Consider the following 20,681-nt stretch of genomic DNA (forward strand, 5'->3'; position numbering starts at 1 on the left):
AAAGACGTTTCACAGTCTGTCACTACAAATTGGGAGAGCCAACAGGATAGCTTTGACAGCAACTGACTGAAGTCAGTTATTTTCATAATCCATCTGCATGCCGTTAGAAGACGAACAAAATCCCTCACACTCAGCGTTGTTTAGGATTATCAATCGTTATCTCATCATATTGATGGATAAGATCCACAAAGCTCCATCCGCACCAACCAAAAATAGATTTTGTTGAGTTTACGGTATAGTTCTTGAGTAAGGTATCTGGCTCCAGATTATTTTGTTTTGAACAGACAGAATAAAGTCCTTGGTTATTAGCAACTATCAACTGTTATAAAACACAAAACAATTTTGGGCTCGACTTTCTACCAATTCCCTGTGGATTAGTTAAAGTGGTGTAAGGTGATTATTTTTTATTGCAAAACAAGTATTAATCCTTCACATCATGCTCTGCTATGAGTAGATGATAGACAAAAAATAAACATCTTGATGTAGCATTGCCAATCTTTCTAGGATACCTTCTTCTGATTGGGGCTTATTTGCGCAAATGATTAAGAATTTCTCTAAAATATCATGAGTGACTTCCAGGTCAGTTTTTAGCATGTTCTCTTACCTGAAACATGTCGCACTGATCTCTTGTTGCTTGGTGAAACTGGTGTTATTTTGACTATTTTCCAGGGCGCATTACTGAGTTTTGTTCTAAGTGGTGGTCTAATATACATTTGTTAAATGGAGAACAATTCGTAAATCAGAAATGAGCTTTCCACAAAATTGCAAGAATTGTAGAATGAATGTAAATGTGAAATCCTTATTGGATTAGACAAAAATACGTCTGCTCATTTGGCAATCAACATAACCACCAGCCGAGGGTTCATAATCATATCATTTGAAACTGTCAGTTGATTATACATTCATATACGTACTTTGAAATAATCACATTGTAATGACTCATAATCAAGAGGAAATTGTGTTTGCTGTTACCATGGCCACTGCAGATTGGCTACTTTTTTGGTGCTTTTGCTTCTACGTGTATAATACACGTGCGATAAGGAGAACCAATTAATATTGGTTGCGAAGCCACAAAAAACTGAAATGTAGGCAAAAAAAAAAATACTGCAATCCTCAGAGGGTCAAAACCAAAAATTTACCTAATCACGCTGTGTCGAGGTTTTTAACGTGGGAAGTTTACACGCATCTGATATATTTTCTATTTAGACAATTTACCAAAAGGATTCGACTCACCCATCTGCTGCTGTCACCAAACATTAACCCGAGCAGTATTTCTCTGTTTCCCTCTCTCTACTTTGTAGAAATGAAAAAAAGAAAATAAAGTTAGACAGTAAATGAATATTAACCTGTAACTGTTTAATGCCTGATCAAGCAGAGTAATCCAGAACCTCAAGAGGCACCGTTACATTGTGTGGCTTTTTTCTATAGTGCATTGGGCATCATGAACCCGCGTGCAGGGTACACCAACATCTTAAGTTGCTTTTTGCTATCAACAATTTTGTCCTAGTTTTTACAGTGATGGAGTTGAAGTACTTTACCAAATGTTGTGTGCTTGCACTGGATTTTTGTAGCCTCAGTTTGTCAGATGCTAAAAGCCTCGAGGAAGAGTAGAAGGAGGGGGCATGGGGAGAAAGGGGATTTATCGGAAAAGCTCCAACAGCTTCCTGTTGAATTAAGACTTTCACCAAATCTCCTCACTGATCTCAGCAAAGCAGATTGTATTTTTATTTTTATCCTCAATGCCGCTTTACAATCAATGTTTGTTTACAGGCTGCTGAGGGGAGGTCTGGGGTGCAGGACGCGATACGTGGAGGCTCTTGTCGCCCCCTCCTTCAAAAAAAAAAAAAAAAATTGCTTACATTTTTTACTGGAATAGGGCAGAAAAAAAAAAGTCCATTATCCATTATTTATATTCTGAATCACTGGCATGCTGGAGCCTATCCCAGGTGTCTTAAGGTAGTAGGCGGGGTACACCTATAACTGGTCGCCAGCCAATCACAGGGCAAACGTTACCTCTCGATTATTCAAATCAGCTACTGCGTGCTTAATACGACGTTAAATTAAACCAAACACTGAAATGTGGCAACACGGTTGATGGAGCAAAATCAAACAAGCTGACAAGAGGGATTTAACTCCATCGCTCGTCACCGTTACCGGGTTCTGCTGGCGCGACAATGCGCACGAATCGGTTGACTGGTAGCGTATATCAGTTCTGACAGGCTCTTCAGGGTAATCCATCACTCGCAGAATGGTCGGGTCAAAATTTTAATCATGTCTGCCATCCACATGTCGGGTAGGCCACTGGCGTTTCAAAATGTGGGAAGAATGATTTCATGTCTGATGGAGTTTTAGACTGTTGAGATTATCAAGGAAAAGATATTAAATCTTTTAATAGAACTCCATGGGTTATGTCACCACTGATTTGATAGCATCATCATCCAAAATTGTTGGTAGCCTTCAATGAAGAAAAACCTCGCAATGGTTACTAAAATAGGTTAATATAAAAGGTGACGCAATCCTCCTCAGCTTAGCCATTCTTCACAGAGGATAAATAACACTATAATAATCAATTATTATAAAATAACATTATAATAATCAATTATTACAGCCTGTTTATGCCCCTCTCACATCCATAATAATGGTTTAATCCAAAATCATGTTTGTCCCGCAAAACAATCATCAGCGATTGCTCAACAAATAAGAATTTAGCCAGACGAAGGCATTGTCGGTGTCCTGATAAAAAAACTTTTTTATTACATGCAATATGATGATGTCCTTGGTTTAGATACTGGAATGTTTTTCATATTAAATAAAACATCTAGATATATTCAAAGCAAATATAACAGTTGTATTATTTAGTTATTTTATTTTACTTTATGACAGTTGCTCTTGTTTAAAAATATATATGTAAAATATGAAACTGTATTTTATGTTTTGATTACATTTTTTATTATAAATGCATTTCCTACTGAGTTATAATACATGGAAATAAATTCCAATAAATAATTTACATTGAATTAATCTACAAGAGTTATTTTGCTTTGCAGCAAGAGTAAAAAAAAAAAAGTATGGTAGTGTTCATATCAGTTCCATCTTACATGTGAGAAAATGTCTGCGTATGAAGTTTGAAGCAACTGGTTGACCGATGATGGCAAGAAACAAATTTGTGAAACTTCCCAAAGGTTTCATGTGTCAATCAAACTGCAGCTGAGTAAACATTGGATTTTCAAGTGATGTATTGTATATGGCTGTGTTTTGATGGACTAACTTGAAAAGCTGAAGTTGACATTAAGCAAGAGTATTTTCTCTTTGAAAAGTTGGCATAATCCACTCTTTGTGACAGTGCAATCCATTGTGAAATTAATGTGGTGGATTTTTAATTGTGATTATTATGATTAATATATTATATATTTTTATTTTGTGCAGAAAAGGAAAACTAAATATGACTATAAAATAGCATTTCAGCTCAAAAGAATGAGTTATTTATTAATTATTATTAATGATGAATTATTACGTAATTTGAGTTCTCCGTCGTGGGTTTAATGGTTGGTGAGGAACTGACAGATTTACAAACTTATTAGCCAGACAAATTGGTATGGCACCCTTAAATTAAAAACTTCAAAAATAAATTAGAATCAAGATTCTTTTCACACACATTTGCGCATGATGAGCTTTGGCTTTTGAGTGGTTTGGAGAAAGTACATTATACGCTGTCATTTCTTATTTAATAGGCAACTCATTAAATCCCCAAGTGGTGTGCAAAAGTGAAATTTTAACAAGCTACTCCACATGGGTGAATCGCTCCGTTTCAAATGAGCAGGTTATTATCTGACCTTTTTGGTTTTTTAATGAGGTACAACTGAAGCATATTGACAACACCTGTACAAGAGTTGGTAACACGATCCAACTTTTGATGCAATTGTCACATCACTCTCCACTTAATGTTTTGTATTATCAAATAGCAAATATTGAAGCCATAAGCCATTATTATTAAGTTCCCATTTACTTACATTGATTTCTAGACAAGTCAATTTGGGCAAATGTACACCACAAACAATGGTATAAAACCCCTTAGTCAGCAATTCTTACAAACTAAGGCTGATTTTATTTGCATCACAAATCAATTGAATATGTTCCATTTTGATTTACCGGTGGTGTTATTTTTTGTAGCACATACGTACATACCTCATGGAACTTATGCTTGGTACTGGTTTGGGCATGTCTGATGTTCCGACCATGGTCTATGTGACGCTCAGGGAACTTGTTTGAATGTTCAGACGCGTGGAAAATTAGAGGGAAAATCACGTCAGAACACAAATGCTACACGTGAGCCCTTTGTGTTTTTAACAATAGGCAAAACAGACTTAGGCAAAGCTATTTGGCTGGTTGTACACTGTAATTCTTGTTCTGTTTAGTTTGACAGTGAAAGTCCATTTGGAGTGGCAATAAACAGCTTGAAGCCTATTTTGGGGGAAAATTGTTTACAATCTGCCACACTGTTACGTGTGTGTGGCGTCAAAACTCCAATTTGAATGTTAGTTTGAACATAATTGCCTCAGTGAGCCAACAAAACAGCAGACAAGTCCTGCTGAAACCAGCTAGCTGACTTGATCTTACCAAACAGCATGTTCAGAACCTTTTTTTTCCCCTGAAGATCACTCCCCACTTGTTTTTTGTCATTTTTTAATTTCCTCAAGTGCAGCTACATGATTGCTAATCTAATTCAGTGTTACCAATGACTCATCCAAGTGCCACCGCACGCATAGTAGGTTGCATGTTCACAGCCTTTAATAACGCAGCACAATGGCTAAAATTATGCCTTCTTAAATGGCCTCGTTCATTATCACGTATCGTTAACGAGACAGACAGTAATAAAACGGATGGCGCAGTGACAACAGTTTGTTAGTGTGCAAGCTGACGGAGCATTCGAGAACCTTGTAAAATGTAATCAACACATGCAATGAACTGGTGAAGACAACACGGAAAATTAGGACACTAGAGGTTGGCTGGCACTTGTAGTAGATAGTGCAAGAAGGGGGGGGGGGGGGGGTCTGGAAAACCCTACAAGAACATCAGAACTTTATTTAGGGTGAATAAAAGGCACTTCTGTTTGAAATGCGTTTGAATGTTATTGGCTAATCCTGAACACAGCCACATCTAATCATAAGTCTGTGCGCACTTCAACAACCACATCTTTGAAGCTACTTTTCATTTTAGCTGAATAATGTGGAAGGGAAAAAAAAAAGGCATCTAAACAGGGGTATGTAGACTTGCACAATATTTGCTATATCACGGTTCACCTATAGAGGTCCAACTGGATGATGTTTAATTGTATTACAAAACTAATATCGTGCATATTAAGAATGATATAAATATGAAATATTTTCATATCAAGCCACATTTGGAAAATGTGCCTCAAAGTTTTGTCAAAGTGCTGCCACACACACACGCAAGCTTCAGTTTTAAAACAGGTCAGCACTTCAAAGCCAAATGAAATATTAGCCTTTAAATGCAACCAGTGAGCGTGACTGTTGGTATTAATATATTCACAAATAGACAGCTCAGAGAAAATATTGATTTTTTTTCTTTTTTTTTTTTTTTCTTCACAGAATTGGTGCAAAAACGTGACAATTTGCACACTCGTTGGACAGATTTGTTGACGTTTATTAGTCAGAAGCTGTTGCAAGACATTCCATGTGCTTGCAGTGCACTACTGCGATTACAAACCACGTGTATATGCGTATAAATTACAAATTGGAGATGGCTGTCAACAAGGAACCAGTCAACACCACGCAGGATGCCAGGCAGAATATTAAGCAGTTCATTAACCCCTGAGGAGACGATAAAAACAGTCACTTGAGCATCTTCGACAGGGTGGGGGCAAATTTGACATTCATTGAAAAGTGTAGCCTACATCTAAAAAGGTATGAAAGGAGGCAGTGTAGAGCAAAGAAGCACCGCATGGAAGGAAGGCAGGAAGGAAGGAGAAGAAAGAAACAAAGATGTCATCACAGAGTTTATAAAAGGAAGGAAACAGCTGGTGGAATGACAGATGGCATAATGAAGCGAAATGGGAAGCAGTTGTGCACAGAGCTTCAAATTTAATACTTTGGGCCCAAGGTTGTTTTAATGCATTTCTCACCTTAATCTCCCTGAACAGCAGACTTCCCCAGAGTGCTGCAACAAGCCCGTTTCCCTGTAGAGGACATTCACAAAAATTAAACACATTATCAGCACAGCAGTGACGCTAAGTAAAGACTTTGTCTTTAATCAAGAAATATGACGCATGCCAGCGTGCGTGACAAAAATAAAAGAATTAAAATTAAACATTGAAACGAGCCTAGCGTGACTCGATTCGGGTTGGTCGAATTCGAGGCAATAAAAAGGATCGGGGCCGCTGGTGGATTGAGATAGTAGCGCTGGGCAGCTGGCAAGAGGGCGAAAAGAATGCATTCCAAAATTGACTAATGCGGATAAATAAGCATGCAGTTTATTTTTACTATGTTTCTTTTTCAAAGGCTGGTTCACCTGGCAGCAGTCTGCCTCACAGCCAATCAAGGTATAAAACAAACTTTAAATCTTTAAAAAGACCAATTGTATGAAATTAAACACAAACGTAGCATGTTTAGTGCAGTCAAAAATACCGCAGCAACTTAATTCAAATGCATGACAGACAGCAGAAGCATGCAATGAATAAAAAAAATTAGAATAAATATAAATAAATAAGTACTATAAATAGATAAATAAATATCTATATAAATGAATTCAAATAAAGAATGATTTAATAAACATACGTCTAAACTGAAAATATGACCAAAAACAAGCCAATATCAATTGGAGAAGAAAAATACATCGGAAAAATTATAAAATGAAATACGTCAAATAGTATTTTTAATATTGTGATGCAATATTTTATTGCATCACAATATACATGAAAAGTTAAAATGGGTAATATTTCAACAATGTTGACACGGAGAAAATAAAAATTGAAATGCAAATGACAAATGATTTATGTAAAATACAAGTCGAATAAAATACTTGATTAAAACAAATTAAAAATGCAATCCATGCAATAGTCATTACTTTTGACTTTAAGCATGTTACATGCACATTATTTTTCATCATTTACATTTTATCCAGTGTCAATACTTTTGACCTCAAGCATGTTGTTACATGTACATTATCTTCGATCATTTACATTGTATCCAGTGATCAGCAATATACTACTACTTTGACTTGAGTACAAAAACGGCCACCGGAAAAGTTTCAACAAATAATGAAGGATACAACTTGTGACATCACAAATATAATAGGAATGACACCAAAATGTGATTGAACAGCTTGCATGCGTACTCACTGCTGTCACAATGGGAATGGTGACCACGACACTCAAGTAGTTGTTGGCCAGTGTCCAGCAGTACGTAGCCAGCACCCACATTGACCCCGACAACAGGCCTGCAAGCAACAAAATTCACATCTTTAAAAGAAAATTATTACTGCAATTAAAAATCAGGTGTATTAGCACTATTATTCTTATATTAAACACGTTCTTTAGACTTTTACTCATCACGAGCTGCTCCGTGATGAAGATACAATAGTCTACTCGAGCTCATACAAATAAAAAATAACTTTGAGGGGGGTCATATGCTTAGAAAGGTAAAATATATTTAACCCAATGTTTAGAAAGATTGAGTGTGCAAGATAAAGAGAAAAACTAAAGTATAGTTGTAATTTCCTCAAAATCATTAAAAGAAAAATACTTGGCAGAAAATGTGATGTAAATTAACAAAACATGTATCAGATCAAATTAATCGTAGAAATTGTTTCAATGAAATGCACTTTGAAAAATATGAGGGAGGCGCAGAGGCCAACAGTCCGCCTCACAGTGCAGCGGTTGCGGGTTCAATCTTGTGAAAAGTGGTTGTTAAATAATTAACGAATGAAAAATAAAAATAACCTCTTGAATTTCTTAACTTTCCTAATTGTCAAGCAAGTGTAAAAAAATAAATAAATACATGAAGTGTAAATAAAGTTAGAAATGGATTAAATATGAAAAAATTCAGTTCAGTGTTAGCGGAATACAAATGCATAAAAATTTCAACAAAAAAGTAAAATAAATAAGAAAATATTGTTCTTTTTAATACTTAAAGCAGTAGTTCTTAACCTTGTTGGAGGTACCGAACCCCAGCAGTCTCATATGTGCATTCACCGAACCCCTCGATTTTTTTTAAATTCAAGAGGTAGATGTTTTTTTTTGTTTTTTTTACTGGTGCACAAAATGAGCTGTGCATAAACATCACCTTGTTCAAAGAACAAAACCAACAATGCATGAACTCACAACAAATTACATACCGGCAAATCAGAATTTACACAACAAAGCAGGTTTGTTCGGAGCTCCTCGGTGGAGGCTTTGTCGAACCCCTGAGACCGACTCACGGAAGCCACGTTAAGAACCACTGACTTAAATGATGGCGAAAGCTGAGGTAGGCACAAAAAGTACGGCGGGCCGGCTACCACTTTGGAAAATAACTAGCACAAGGAGCAGACAGAAGCAATGATGATCACAGTGAGGGGGAGCAAAGCTTACAAAAGGCCAGCTGACTCAATTCTGTCCTCTGATGCACCATGAGGAAAATACATTTAAGGACTTCTAACCCACTCTATGAATGAAGTTCATTTCACAAGCCAATCACTGTGTCTGTTTTATGGACATGTGGTAGTGACATGTCTCTTTTTTGGCCCCATGAAGTGCGTCCAAACAAAATGTACCAGACATTTGAAATGAACAAACAAGAGTGGTCTCGTTGTTCTGTGGCTCTTTATGCAGCATGTTTAGACATTTAATGTGCACAGATACTTTCAGTAAATAAGGGTAATTGCTAGTGAAAGTTAATGGAAGAAAAAAAAAATTAAGTACTCAGTGTCTCCATCGAGTGCCTCCATTTGGGTATATACAGCAGACCTTTTGTGAAAAATTCATCCAGCGTAGTCGAGTACCGCAATTACAGGACCAACCTGGTAGAATGATCCTGGAGTAGATCCTTGGCCTGCTCTTCATGACAACACAATAGATGGCCAAGTACACCGTGCTGGCCACAAATATCCCACAACATTCTGCGAAGACATAATCCAGGTCTGCGGGGAGCAAAACGAAACATGTTTTTGGACATATTAGCACACCGTGTCCCAAAATACGCACCGTAAACGCTGGCTCCGTGGAACATGCTGTCAGGGCATGACGAATGACTCTTGATGTAGAGCATTGGCGTGAAGGAGGAGCCGAAGAAGATGCCAGACAACACGGCCAACAGGAAGCCTCTGAAGGTACAGACAAAGGGCCCGTGATAGATAGATAGATCCAACACGGCCAACCCCAAATTATTATAGGATGTAGTAGTATCTATATTTAATCATTTATTAAGTAAACCAATATATTAACTGCACGATTTAAAAAAAAAAAAAAAAATTGAAAAGAGTTCTCATAAATTCCCAAGCTCTATTAAAGGACCTCCGTAAGCTTGAGTGTTTGAATTGTCCAAAAGCATCCTCTCTTCTCAACAGAGGTGGGGGTGTGATAGATGCGTTCGTTCATCCCTACTGTCGGCTATTATAGAATTTATGCTCAGCGAGCATATATTTTACACAGCCAGATAAATTATTGACACTGTTTTGAAACAACGGACTTCCGAGAGACAATTACGGCATGGAAACATCAAACCATTTTCAATTCAACCTTTGACAACTTTTTCCAGAAACATGTTTGCTGACATTATACCTTTCGCTAACAGCCAACCTGGGTAAAGAGCAAATGTGAGGGCCGGTTGCTGTCACTGGCTCTAGCTAATATCACGCATTCAAACTAGAATGAGCCACATTGGAAAATTGATCATTGGGTTGGGACCGACTATTAATTGGACAATTTCACTTGGGTGCACTAACTTTTGTGGCCAGTACTTTAGACTTTAATGGCTGCGGTCAATTTAAGTTCAACTGTGCATTTCAGGTATAGTTGATCTGTCAAGTCTACCAAAGGTTGGTCTTAGCTGTAGTCTGATAGGCCAATCAGTGTCTTTGAGGCATAACTTGGCAACATTTCAAATCTCTTAGGGAAATTGAAGGAATCAAATTCATCTCACATGAAGCGTCTGCGTCTGACTCCGACAAAGTCAATCCAGAACATGGATGAAGTCGGGCTGTAGGAGCCGGAGCTGGTTCGCTACGGGGCAAAAAATATTACATTACAAGGGTAGAAGGAAAAAAAAAAAAAAAAGCAGCCCCTTACCTTTGTGAAGCATTTCCACCCAGGTCAATACAATACATCAAATATAATTAATGGGGTTTCTTTTTTTGAATTAGTTTCAATTTCTTAAATTTACAAATTGACATTTGCAAACAATTTTTCATCCTGAAGCAAAGCTAAATCAATTTTTTTTAAAGTTCTGCTGTAACATATATAAATCAAATTAAACGAGCATTAATTTGTTCAATGTTCTTATGTAAAACTGAAAAAAGGATAACATTTGAACTGTTAAGAGTGGTAATGTGTTCTGTTTTGAATGATTATCTTTTTTTTTTTCAATCTTCACATCATTTACGGTAGGGGTAAATACATCCAAGTTAAAACCTGTACTTAAAATTCTGCTATATAAATATTTTCATAAATTTTGTCTGACATCAAATATGACACTCATCATTACATTACGTTACAATAAATAGGAGCCCAGATTTACTCTCAATATATGCGGGAATGATGTCATGAGCAACATGTACCAACCCTGTCGATGAGTAACGGGACAATTTCGGGATCAGGATGAAGCTGCACGTCTGTTTTCACAAAGAAAAATATCATGCCACTGAAAAAAAAATAAAATGAAATACTAGTCAGGTCGGAAAGTACACTGATCATTTTCACATCTGACAAAATGGGAGCAGGGCGTTTTTGGAGAAAACTCCCCAATGATTTTTGAGACTAATGCTAACTGACAAGTAGCTGAAGGGAGCAAGGGAGAGGGCCCACATACAGGAAGCAAGGCAGATTCTCATGTGGAATAATATCCAATTAATATCCATCAAGACAAAACCAAGCTTGATTTTCACATTCTTGCTCTGTCAGTGTTAATACCCTGCTGATATTGAAGGAGATCCTGCACTGCACATCCAGATGACCAAGACCTCAAGCAATACATTTGTATTCAAGAAGTACACACAAAACCATAAATTGTGTAAAGTCCTAGGGATTGATTTTGAAGGATAAGAGCCAGAATTTATTTTTTCTTGCAGTGAAAGATAGCTACTTTATTCAATTTGAAGATATTTTAGAATAACAACATGGTGCTGGGGGGCCACCAAAATCAATGGATTACCTGAGCAGACACAATCCAGCACCGCAGTAATTCAACACCGGACGCGAAACATCCTCGGGAGTGATCCCGAACCACCCGAACCTGAGCGATGCCGAATGCCAATTAGACAAGTCTCGCAGTTTCATATGAATTTCAAAATAGATCACATCACCTTGAAGTGGCCCAGCCAATCAGCAAACTGGAGGAGCCCCAGATTAAAACCCCCAGACCGAGCCCAATGGCTTTGACGATGGTGACAACCATCACGCAGCCTGAAAATCATGGACAAGGACAAAAAGCTGTGCGTTGCGGACTTTTGCCTTCACTTTATGCAGGAAATGATCAGTCTTGTAAATTAATGTCTGCATTCATACGGATGATAAAGCAATTCATCTTGTGAGCATTTAAAAAATAGTCTATTTTGATGAAAATTGTCAGTTTTTGTGTAAATTATTAATGGACACACACCACACTCCATCCAGTGTGCTCACCCCAGCTTCCCATAAAATGAGGACAGCCATGAACACTCGAGTTCAATTTGATTTTCCATGGCTCCGGCTCTAGCATGCATATATATGTGGTTCATTTGGAAGGAGGGGATGTTAAATCTGGATCAAATCCCAATTTTATAACCATGAACATAATGTTTGGAAGATCCACAAATGAACACATTGAGGTTTAGTTATGAGCCGTTTTTTTATTTATTATTATTATTCTGGAGGGGGCGCTGTCTCAATATCACAAAAAATTAATTATATCGCATGTCATAACTGGGTACAATATTATGACACTAAAGATGCAATAATGTTGAAATCGCCTATGCTATGAGAAAACGGTCAAAATAGTCTGAAATAATAGTCATGAAGTCGATGTTTTGGGAATTCAAAGTTACAATCAGCCATGGTATGCAGCAAATACTGATGACAGAAAACCAGACAATACTTTTTACACTGAAAGCCCACTAGAACACGTGACTTTTTTTTTTTTTTTTTTTTTTTATCAGCATCACTTTAGATGGTGACAATTGTGCTAATATCCTTTCCTCGTCAATTTGAATGTGGTTGTGTTGGCAAATTCTGAACACAGCTACAGCCACTGTTACAGCAAGAGGGTGTGCACACTTATGCAACCACACTAGATTAATTATTTTTAGTACCCCCTTGCTTTCCAATTACATTTCACAAGGTATAGGTTGCACGAATGATTTTTTTTATTTATCTTGGTTGTTTTTATTTCTTTATACCCCAAAATCATGGCTTTGAACAGGGGTGTGTTGACCCAGTATATCTGCTCTTCACACAGATAGAATCAATCTCATACCTGTGGCCCAGATGACACCCCCGAGCATTGCCAAAGGATGGAATTTGGGAGAGCGGAGCATCACATCTCCAATCATGGCCACCAACCAGATGCCTGCACAGTATACCCACTGGAAAAACATTCCTGTCCAAAAGAGTTCAACGAAAGTCAGAGACAATTGTGTGCAGACAAACAGCCATCAATAAATGATCCACTAGTACATGCAATTAGATTGGTACTCACCATCTCCCGACTCGATCCGTTTAACCGGAACAAAGCTGCTTCCGTACAGCAGCACGGCGGCCAAATTTGCCATGATTCCACAGGTGAATCGTGTCATATTATTGGTGGAGTTCAAAGCGGGTGTTCTACCTTTTGCTTCAACCTCTTCATCTCCAACGCCACCTTCAATGGGGAGAACCAAAAGACACCTTGAAAGAAATGGAAAGATCTGGTATTGATGACATTCGTTTTCTTTCAAACCTGATGCCTTTTCATGTGTGCCATGGCAACAGGCGACCAAAAGGAAGACGACAAGTAAAGTGCATTTGGCCATAAGCATATTCAAAAATAAAATGTGATGTCCAAGCCGGTCAAATTCAGCCGGGGTTCAATTCGGCAGAATGTCAGGGGAAGACTGAGAGCCCGGCAGGTGCTGTCCATCAAACAATCAATTCCAGTCTAAATAGCGCCAGTAGGGGGCAGCAATCATTGGATCATGTCACCCCAGCTTCAGTTTTTTTTTTTTTTTTTTTTTTTTTTTTTTTAAAGAAACAAAAGTCTACATGTCAGCGGTATGCATTGCTCCGGGAAATGAAGGCTGTTAAATAATCCTGGAACATGTCATGTGGAGAAACAACCAACAAGTTAAATATGGATTGGATCCAGGTTGTAGATTTGTTGACAGTGTAAACGCATGGTAAGGAAAATCCCATTGAAAACATTGTCCTTTTAGTGCACAAACTATGCAGTGGTACTGTTGTGTGATTAATGTTCTAAATTGTGAGGAAAAAAGTGGCAATATTATGTCATAATCTGACCAAAAAAAAAGTTGCAGCAGAGCTGCGAGCAAAAAAAAAAAAAAAAACAGGTAAAAGTATAATACAAGAAGTCACAATTGGATGCAGCACAAATATGTCACAAAAATGCAAACGTGTTATTATATTATTCCCACAAAAGATGTCAAGAGACTGATGAGAATATTTCGAGGGAAAAATGTGTTGCAACGTTATAAGAATATTGTTGCATTATTTTACAAGATAAAGGCAATGCTATGTTGTAATATTCTGAGCAAAAAAAAAAAAAAAAAAAAAGACACCATTCACAGAATAATGTAACAATGCCACAAAAGGCAACTCTGCGATGTGAGGTGAGCGTCGGCCAACCATCGTGCACATTTTCATTATCCTATACATCAGTTGCGAATACAGTAGTGAGGCGGCGTCTCCATGGAAACAGGACCATATTAACGCTGCATTGTTTACTTCCATGTTCTTGATTTCTGAGCTAAAACATTTTGCTAGTCAAACTGTTGGTTTTGTTATTACTGATGAATGCTGCAAATAGCAAAGGAAATCCTACGAGAGGCAGAGGCACAAACAACATGCGTCTAAATTTAAACCGGTTGACAACCACTTCAGGAAGTCCTGTAAAAGTGCTGCCGCGGCCTTTCCTCCTGAGTAAACTTAATTTATTTTTCTAGCTGGGTATTTTTCAAGTGTGTTGAAATATTTCCAACTTTTTGCCCTTGTTAATGAATTCAATATCCACCAGTAGATGTCGCTTTTAACGCGTGACTGACACATGAAATCGACGTGACAGCAAGCACGAGCACATGGAATGTAAAAACAATTACAAATAATGCTGCCCTCTCAAAATGTGTATAATTGCCTAATTACTCAAATAACTTGTCAAAATAAAGCTACTGTTACAGAAAAACGTTGCGAATGTTACAAAAGTAGTGTTGCAATATTATATATATATATATATATATATATATATATATATATATATATATATATATATATATATATATATATATATATATATATATATATATATGAACTGTGTAATTTAAAGAAAAATATCACAATTACATACTATCTCACAACAGTATGAGAAGTTAAAATTGTAAGACAAAATTAATTTAATGTTACCAGGAAAAACAACAAAAGTTCCAATATGATGGAATAAAGTTAGAGCGATATAGAAATGCTTTCTTTTATTGAAGCAACTTTTTTCCCCGTTTAACTTATCTAATCAGTATGTTGAAACGGTCCTGTTGTAAAAGCATGTCTATGCGAATCTGCGGGGTGGGTGCAAACTTGAAAAAGTTTTGGTTGGTCCATATGGGTCAGGAGTGAGCTTCGATGCGCACTTGCATCCTGTCAACTCAACACTCCCCAAATTTACTCGGTTCGAGTTCGGCTCGGTCCACCATGCCGAGAACATAAATGGCTCGGAAGAGTCGCTTCTACCGGCCGTGCGTCTTTTTTCTGTCCGGACTCTGGCGCCGGCGGAGGTGCATTCTTCCCAAAAGAACTTTAACTGCCGCACTTGTATGCGCCCTATATGTGTTTTTCACCCAAGTGGACCTCTCTCTACGGAGCCCCACCTGGACTACAACCGGGCGGAACCAAGTCACGGCAAGGGGTGCGTTGGATTTGGGTTTATTGAACAAAGACTTGGCGGTTCCGACCCGCTCCAATGTAGTGTACATCACACTCAGATCCAAGCGCCTCAAGCCGGCCAACATTCGCGGCACAGTGCGACCCAAACTGCGGAGGAAGGTGAGAAGAACTTCGCTTCCGCATTCGAACTCACAGACTGGATCCGAAACGGAGCCTCCCATGAGTTCTATCCGGATATACAGCCGCACTCCTCCGCCGTGGCTGAGCGCGCACGACGTGGGCACCATGCGCGCACTCGCCGGTGCCAAAGTTTTACGCGTTGAACAACCACAGGAAGCTTCGTGGCCCCTCTTGGTCTTCGAGGGAACCCGCTTGGAGGAGCCGAATGCGGTGTGCGGACTCGCCCTCGGCCCGATGGACTCGGTGGAGGTGTTCGCCTTCCATTTGGACAGAGTGCTCGGACTCAACAGAACTTTGACGGCCGTGAGCCGGAAGTTGGCCTTTTTACACGGTGCGCCATGAAAGAGTAACTAACATGAGACACAGTAAGATAAAAAGTACTTTAGTACTGAAAGTATAAAAAGTATATATATATATATATATATATATATATATATATATATATATATATATATATATATATATATATATATATATATATATATATATATATACTGTAAATTTCGACTCGTTTACTAAAGTCAAATTAAAAAGGTGATTTTGATTTAATAAAAAAAAAAAAAAAAAAAAACACACACACACTTATATCCATGCCTGCATTTACAATAGCAGCAAGCATGTGTTTGGAATGTGAAAAGGAAACGCCACACAGGAAGGCACCAGCTCAAGATTCAAACCCCCTAGCCCAGAATTGTGAGGCGGATATGCAAACTCATCCACAATGAAAAACAAAGAAACAACAAAAGCAGCTACTGTAAGTTGTGTAATTATTATCATCATTAGAAGCATCTATCAATAAATGCAAGGGAATCAGTTGCATTAGCCATTTTTCCTTTGTTTTATTATTATTTTATACCTAGCAGAAGAGGTAAATTGCTGTGTGAATCGTAATCGTAGTAAATAGCTACATAAGTAGTCAGCTAAATAAAGATACTATAGGTAGCTAGATAGAAGGGATCAAGATAGAAGAAAGGTAAACAGCCAGCAATCTAAACTGTTGAATATATACCAATTAAAGTAATTAGCTGAACAGGTATGTCTGTAAATAGCACATACGTTGCTAGCTTGCTGACCAGATTTTGTGAATAGGTCGGGTGTATGGATAGCAGTTAGTTAGCTGCTTATGGACATAATAGTAATATTTTGCTAATTGCTATATTAGTAGGTATAATATGGTGGTAATCTTTCTGTTCGCATCCCTGTCTAGATGGCCAGCCCAGTCCAGTGGTGGCCTGGGAGGCATCTCTCTACCCAGATGACGTGAGCCTAACATGGGTTGAGTACCAGAAGTCCTTGAAACAGAGGTGCTGGGTTCAGAACGTGGCCCCGAAGCCTGAGTCAGGCTGCTCCGCGGTCCATCACTACGAGTGGAGCAAACTGGCACTTTTTGATTTTCTCTTACAGGTAACAGAATGTTGAATGGCATTAAAAAGAAAATAGCAATCAAAAGATAAATGCCAAGGCTAGTCTCTGATATTGAAAATATGAATCATCTTTTGTAAGTGCTTTGGGGAAAGCATAGTCCAACAGCTGTTTTGTACTGAGAAAAAAAAAAAAATTCTCAGAGGAAATGTCTTTTGGCTCTTCAATTTCCTGTGTGGGAGGCCTGAATCACCAGTCTGGATTTTGGCTTCATGAACAACTAAGGGAGGGAGAGAGAGAGAGATTTGTTTTTGTTGGGGGTCAGACAACTTTGGCTTTTAAAAGTAAAGTGTCATTTTATTAGCTTTCTTGGCAGAATACGCCCTAAAAGTCGAACCATTTGGAGATGAACAGATATTTTTTATGAACCTTTCAGAGGCTCCCACTGTGACCTTAGGGGTGTCGCTTTGGGGACATTTTCAAGCCCCCAAATAGGAGATGAATTAGTCAGAATGATAACGATAATTCACAACATTTCACTCAACTAGATCTCTTAAAAAACTGTAGCTGAAAAAAGCACTGTACATAATAAAAATCAAGCAAATTGTAAGACAAACGATCGTAATTTCAAAGTAATAAAGAACCGATGTGCTGCTCTGCAAGAAGCTTCACCTTTGTCAGCTCACTGAGGTTAAAAAAAAGATCATTGTCACTGAAAGCCAAAGCTGGACAGATGCAGGCTTTACAAGCAGTCGAAATCAATGGGTTCACTCCAAGTATCTTATTGTCTGGGCGACCCCAAACCTTAGTGCATTTTCTGACACCTGAGCTCAACTGCGGAATGGATGTCTATCAGCCTGTATCTGTGTATATTATGTGTGATCCCTATTATGGCGGAGGCAGTACATGATTTGTATCACCACAACAGACGCCGCCCCCCCCGCACATCATCCGACAGGTTTGTCGATGCGTCCTAATAAATCCTCGTCTCCAATTCAGCCCAAAGAGCATCATCATCCTATATATATATGGCAGTCAGGTCCAATCTGATGTTCCATCTGTGTGGGCAAATCATACATAGCCATCAATTGTCAGGACATGATCAGGGGAAGCGAGTATAGCACGTTCGCTAAAACCAGAATACAATTCCCGCTGGCTGTTCCTTTCGGGTTTTATTAAAGTGAACAAGCTAGGGCTGACAGTGTTGACAGGGCTGACAGCCGTTCCACATAGTAATACGCTACCAAAATGCAGAGTTGGCAAAAGTACTCACTCTGTACTTAAGCAGGAGCAGGAATACTGATTGACGCCCTTTACGCAAATCAAAATTAAACAGTTGATCGATTTCTCAAGATGGTTGACCTCGCTCTGTTTCCATCTTTTTATGTCATCATTGGCGGAAGTTGAACAAAGTAGTGAGCCTATTTTGACAAAAGAGGAGTAAGCACAGAATTTGTGTGCAAAATATGGAAGTGTGGCTCTGCCAACATGGAGTAAAAATAGTTTGATTGGCAAATTTAACAGTTAGCCTACAAGTCCATTAACTAAGCTGACAATTAACTAACTACTAACTACTTCCTTGTCTCGCTGCAGATTCACAAGCGTCTGGATCCCAGCTGCTGCGGATTCAAATCCCGGCAACAAGATGGGTGCCATGAACCTGGCCGCCATTTTGAATGCATGCAGCGAGACGGCGTCCTACTGGCCAACATAGTGCGCAGGCAGCATGACCCGCGCCGCCTGGTACTCGCCGTCAACAAGGGCTACTTTGACCGCAACGAGGACAACCTGGACTTCAGACTACTCGAGGGGATCAAGGAGTAAGTGGATTGGATCACGTTCTTGTCCCAACACCAAGATTTTTTTTATTTAATTGTGTTTACTAGGCTAATAATTCTATATCCAATTAACTATATATTCACTAATTAGCAGTGAATACAATGCGGTGTCTATATGAAAATCCTCGACTCCATAGGAGCTTGTATTTTTCAATACAGAGAATCGGATTACGGATTGCTTCAAAATCTGCAGTTCCCTATCTCATTGGGTTCGTTTTGCATGACTTTGGTCCAGGTTGCCTGTGAGTGCCGTGTCGGTACTGACGAGCGGTCGGCTGCGGGAGAAGCTGCTGCAGTCGCTCTTCCTGGACCGGACGTACTGGGAAAGTCAAGGCGGGCGGTCCGGCGTCGACAAGCTCATTGACGTCATTGAGCGTCGGGCCCAGGTTCTCCTTACGTACGCTAACGCTCACGGCGTCCATGCGGTCGACATGAGCGAGTGATGGCGGACAAGATTGCGCCTCCTATCATCTACAAAAAAAAAAAAAAACCTGAGCTGCATTCTCAATCATTCACTCATTCCTTACCCTTGACTGTCTGTAAAACTACAAACACAAAATTTGAACTGCATTTAAGATTAAAACCTTGTAAAGACAAGATTTGTGACACAATTCCAGTATTTCCATAAGCTCTTGTTTTCAACTAAACTTTTTGTTTTTTTTACTTTATCTTTGTACTTCATTTGTAATTGCTCAAGTGACGATCAATAAAAACCATTACACACAGACTTATTAATAACAACAAATGTAAGAATTACACTACGTCTCAGGGTGCTCCGAAAATCTATCGAGGCAGTGAAAGCCGAGTCTGAGTAAAGCGTCCTTTGCTGTTGTGTGCTCTGGGAGTCCGAAGGGGCTTTGCGGGTTATTTTCCAGCGTCGGAAGGGTCATTCATGCGGTTGTTATTTTAACCCCTCTGCACCCGCATTAGTGTGCCAGCGGAGTCCCAGCTCTTACATGTTTGTCTTACAAAAGACCCCATTGAATTCCCATACCGCTTCCTACATAATAGCGATTACTGTACGTCTGTATGTGGATCCACGCTTGCTCCAATATGAGACCTCTCTCAATGTCATGTGGAAATGTGATTATTTATTCTGTCAGGACATTCAATCTCTAAAAATAAGAACGCTAAACTGCGATGATTTATACACATTTCAAGTGTACCCCCGCAGATTCACATTTGAGATCTTGATGAGCAATAAAATTTGGTTAATATATAGTGTCCTCATTTTTGAGTCTTGTATTTGCCAGATGACCTTATAATAAGCTGCCTTAGGAGGAAAGAAAGGAAAAAAGCCCATCGGAAAGCTCATTATACCACCTAGGATCCTCATTCGACATGAGGTGTCCCCGGCATCACTCCGGCTAGTAGAAAACACTCGATTCTAAAGAATCAATCATTCCTGCAATTTTGCAGCGTCAATACTGACGAAGGCGTCAGTAAACTGTCATTGAAAAGCCAGCGTATGAGGAGGGGGGAAAAAAAAAAAGCCCACTGCCCACCAGGCAGGCCGCAAGCAAGATCAGCGGCGCCACTGCCGCCTACTTCGATATGAGATCTCCTCAGCATCTGGTTGGAACACAGCCCCTACATATGTAATAAATATAAATAAATCCAAGGTGATATGCCACATTCAACATCCAGGATCTAAATAATAAATAAGTCAGAGTCCATCGACAAACAGCTGTCCAAGGAATAAATAAATAATCAGAGTCCAAGTTGAGCGTGGCATCTCGACTGGGATTTATTTTTTTAGCATGCGGGCTGATCATGCGCCAGTGGCAAAAAAAACTCTGTTTACTAGCCACGTGATTGCCGTGGACATCTCATGCTGAATGAGGAAGCAGGCGGCGGACTTGCTCACGAACTGGCTGGCAGTGGACTCTTACTTTTTTTTCCTTGAATGGCAGCTTATAAAGGTCACCTAATGATTAAAAAAAAAAATCCATCTATAGGGGAGTGATCTGGCATATAAGGCAATGACAAGTTGTGGATGAAAGAGACTATCACATGACATCTTCTGTTCC

The 20,681-nt window shown here is 38.9% G+C and overlaps 2 protein-coding genes across 2 annotated transcripts; one reads left to right on the forward strand and one right to left on the reverse strand.

The window, feature by feature from the left end:
• Positions 1 to 5,643: 5,643 nt before the first annotated feature.
• LOC125988821 (transmembrane protein 144) lies at positions 5,644 to 13,308 on the reverse strand. Its single transcript, XM_049754482.1, has 12 exons — positions 13,125 to 13,308; positions 12,885 to 13,046; positions 12,663 to 12,785; positions 11,515 to 11,614; positions 11,364 to 11,444; positions 10,775 to 10,853; positions 10,137 to 10,216; positions 9,200 to 9,318; positions 9,016 to 9,135; positions 7,358 to 7,455; positions 6,143 to 6,196; positions 5,644 to 5,831 (listed from the first exon to the last, which is right to left on the reverse strand). Exons 1-12 carry the CDS (start codon positions 13,201 to 13,203, stop codon positions 5,748 to 5,750), a joined length of 1,179 nt encoding a protein of 392 aa, XP_049610439.1. The 5' UTR covers positions 13,204 to 13,308; the 3' UTR covers positions 5,644 to 5,747.
• A 1,679-nt stretch (positions 13,309 to 14,987) lies between these two features.
• On the forward strand, positions 14,988 to 20,190 carry gask1b (golgi associated kinase 1B). Its single transcript, XM_049753470.2, has 4 exons — positions 14,988 to 15,782; positions 16,659 to 16,855; positions 18,407 to 18,633; positions 18,887 to 20,190. Exons 1-4 carry the CDS (start codon positions 15,095 to 15,097, stop codon positions 19,092 to 19,094), a joined length of 1,320 nt encoding a protein of 439 aa, XP_049609427.1. The 5' UTR covers positions 14,988 to 15,094; the 3' UTR covers positions 19,095 to 20,190.
• The last annotated feature ends 491 nt before the right edge of the window (positions 20,191 to 20,681 follow it).

The sequence above is a fragment of the Syngnathus scovelli genome, chromosome 1, assembly GCF_024217435.2.
Source record: "Syngnathus scovelli strain Florida chromosome 1, RoL_Ssco_1.2, whole genome shotgun sequence".
Classification (NCBI taxonomy): Eukaryota; Metazoa; Chordata; class Actinopteri; order Syngnathiformes; family Syngnathidae; genus Syngnathus; species Syngnathus scovelli.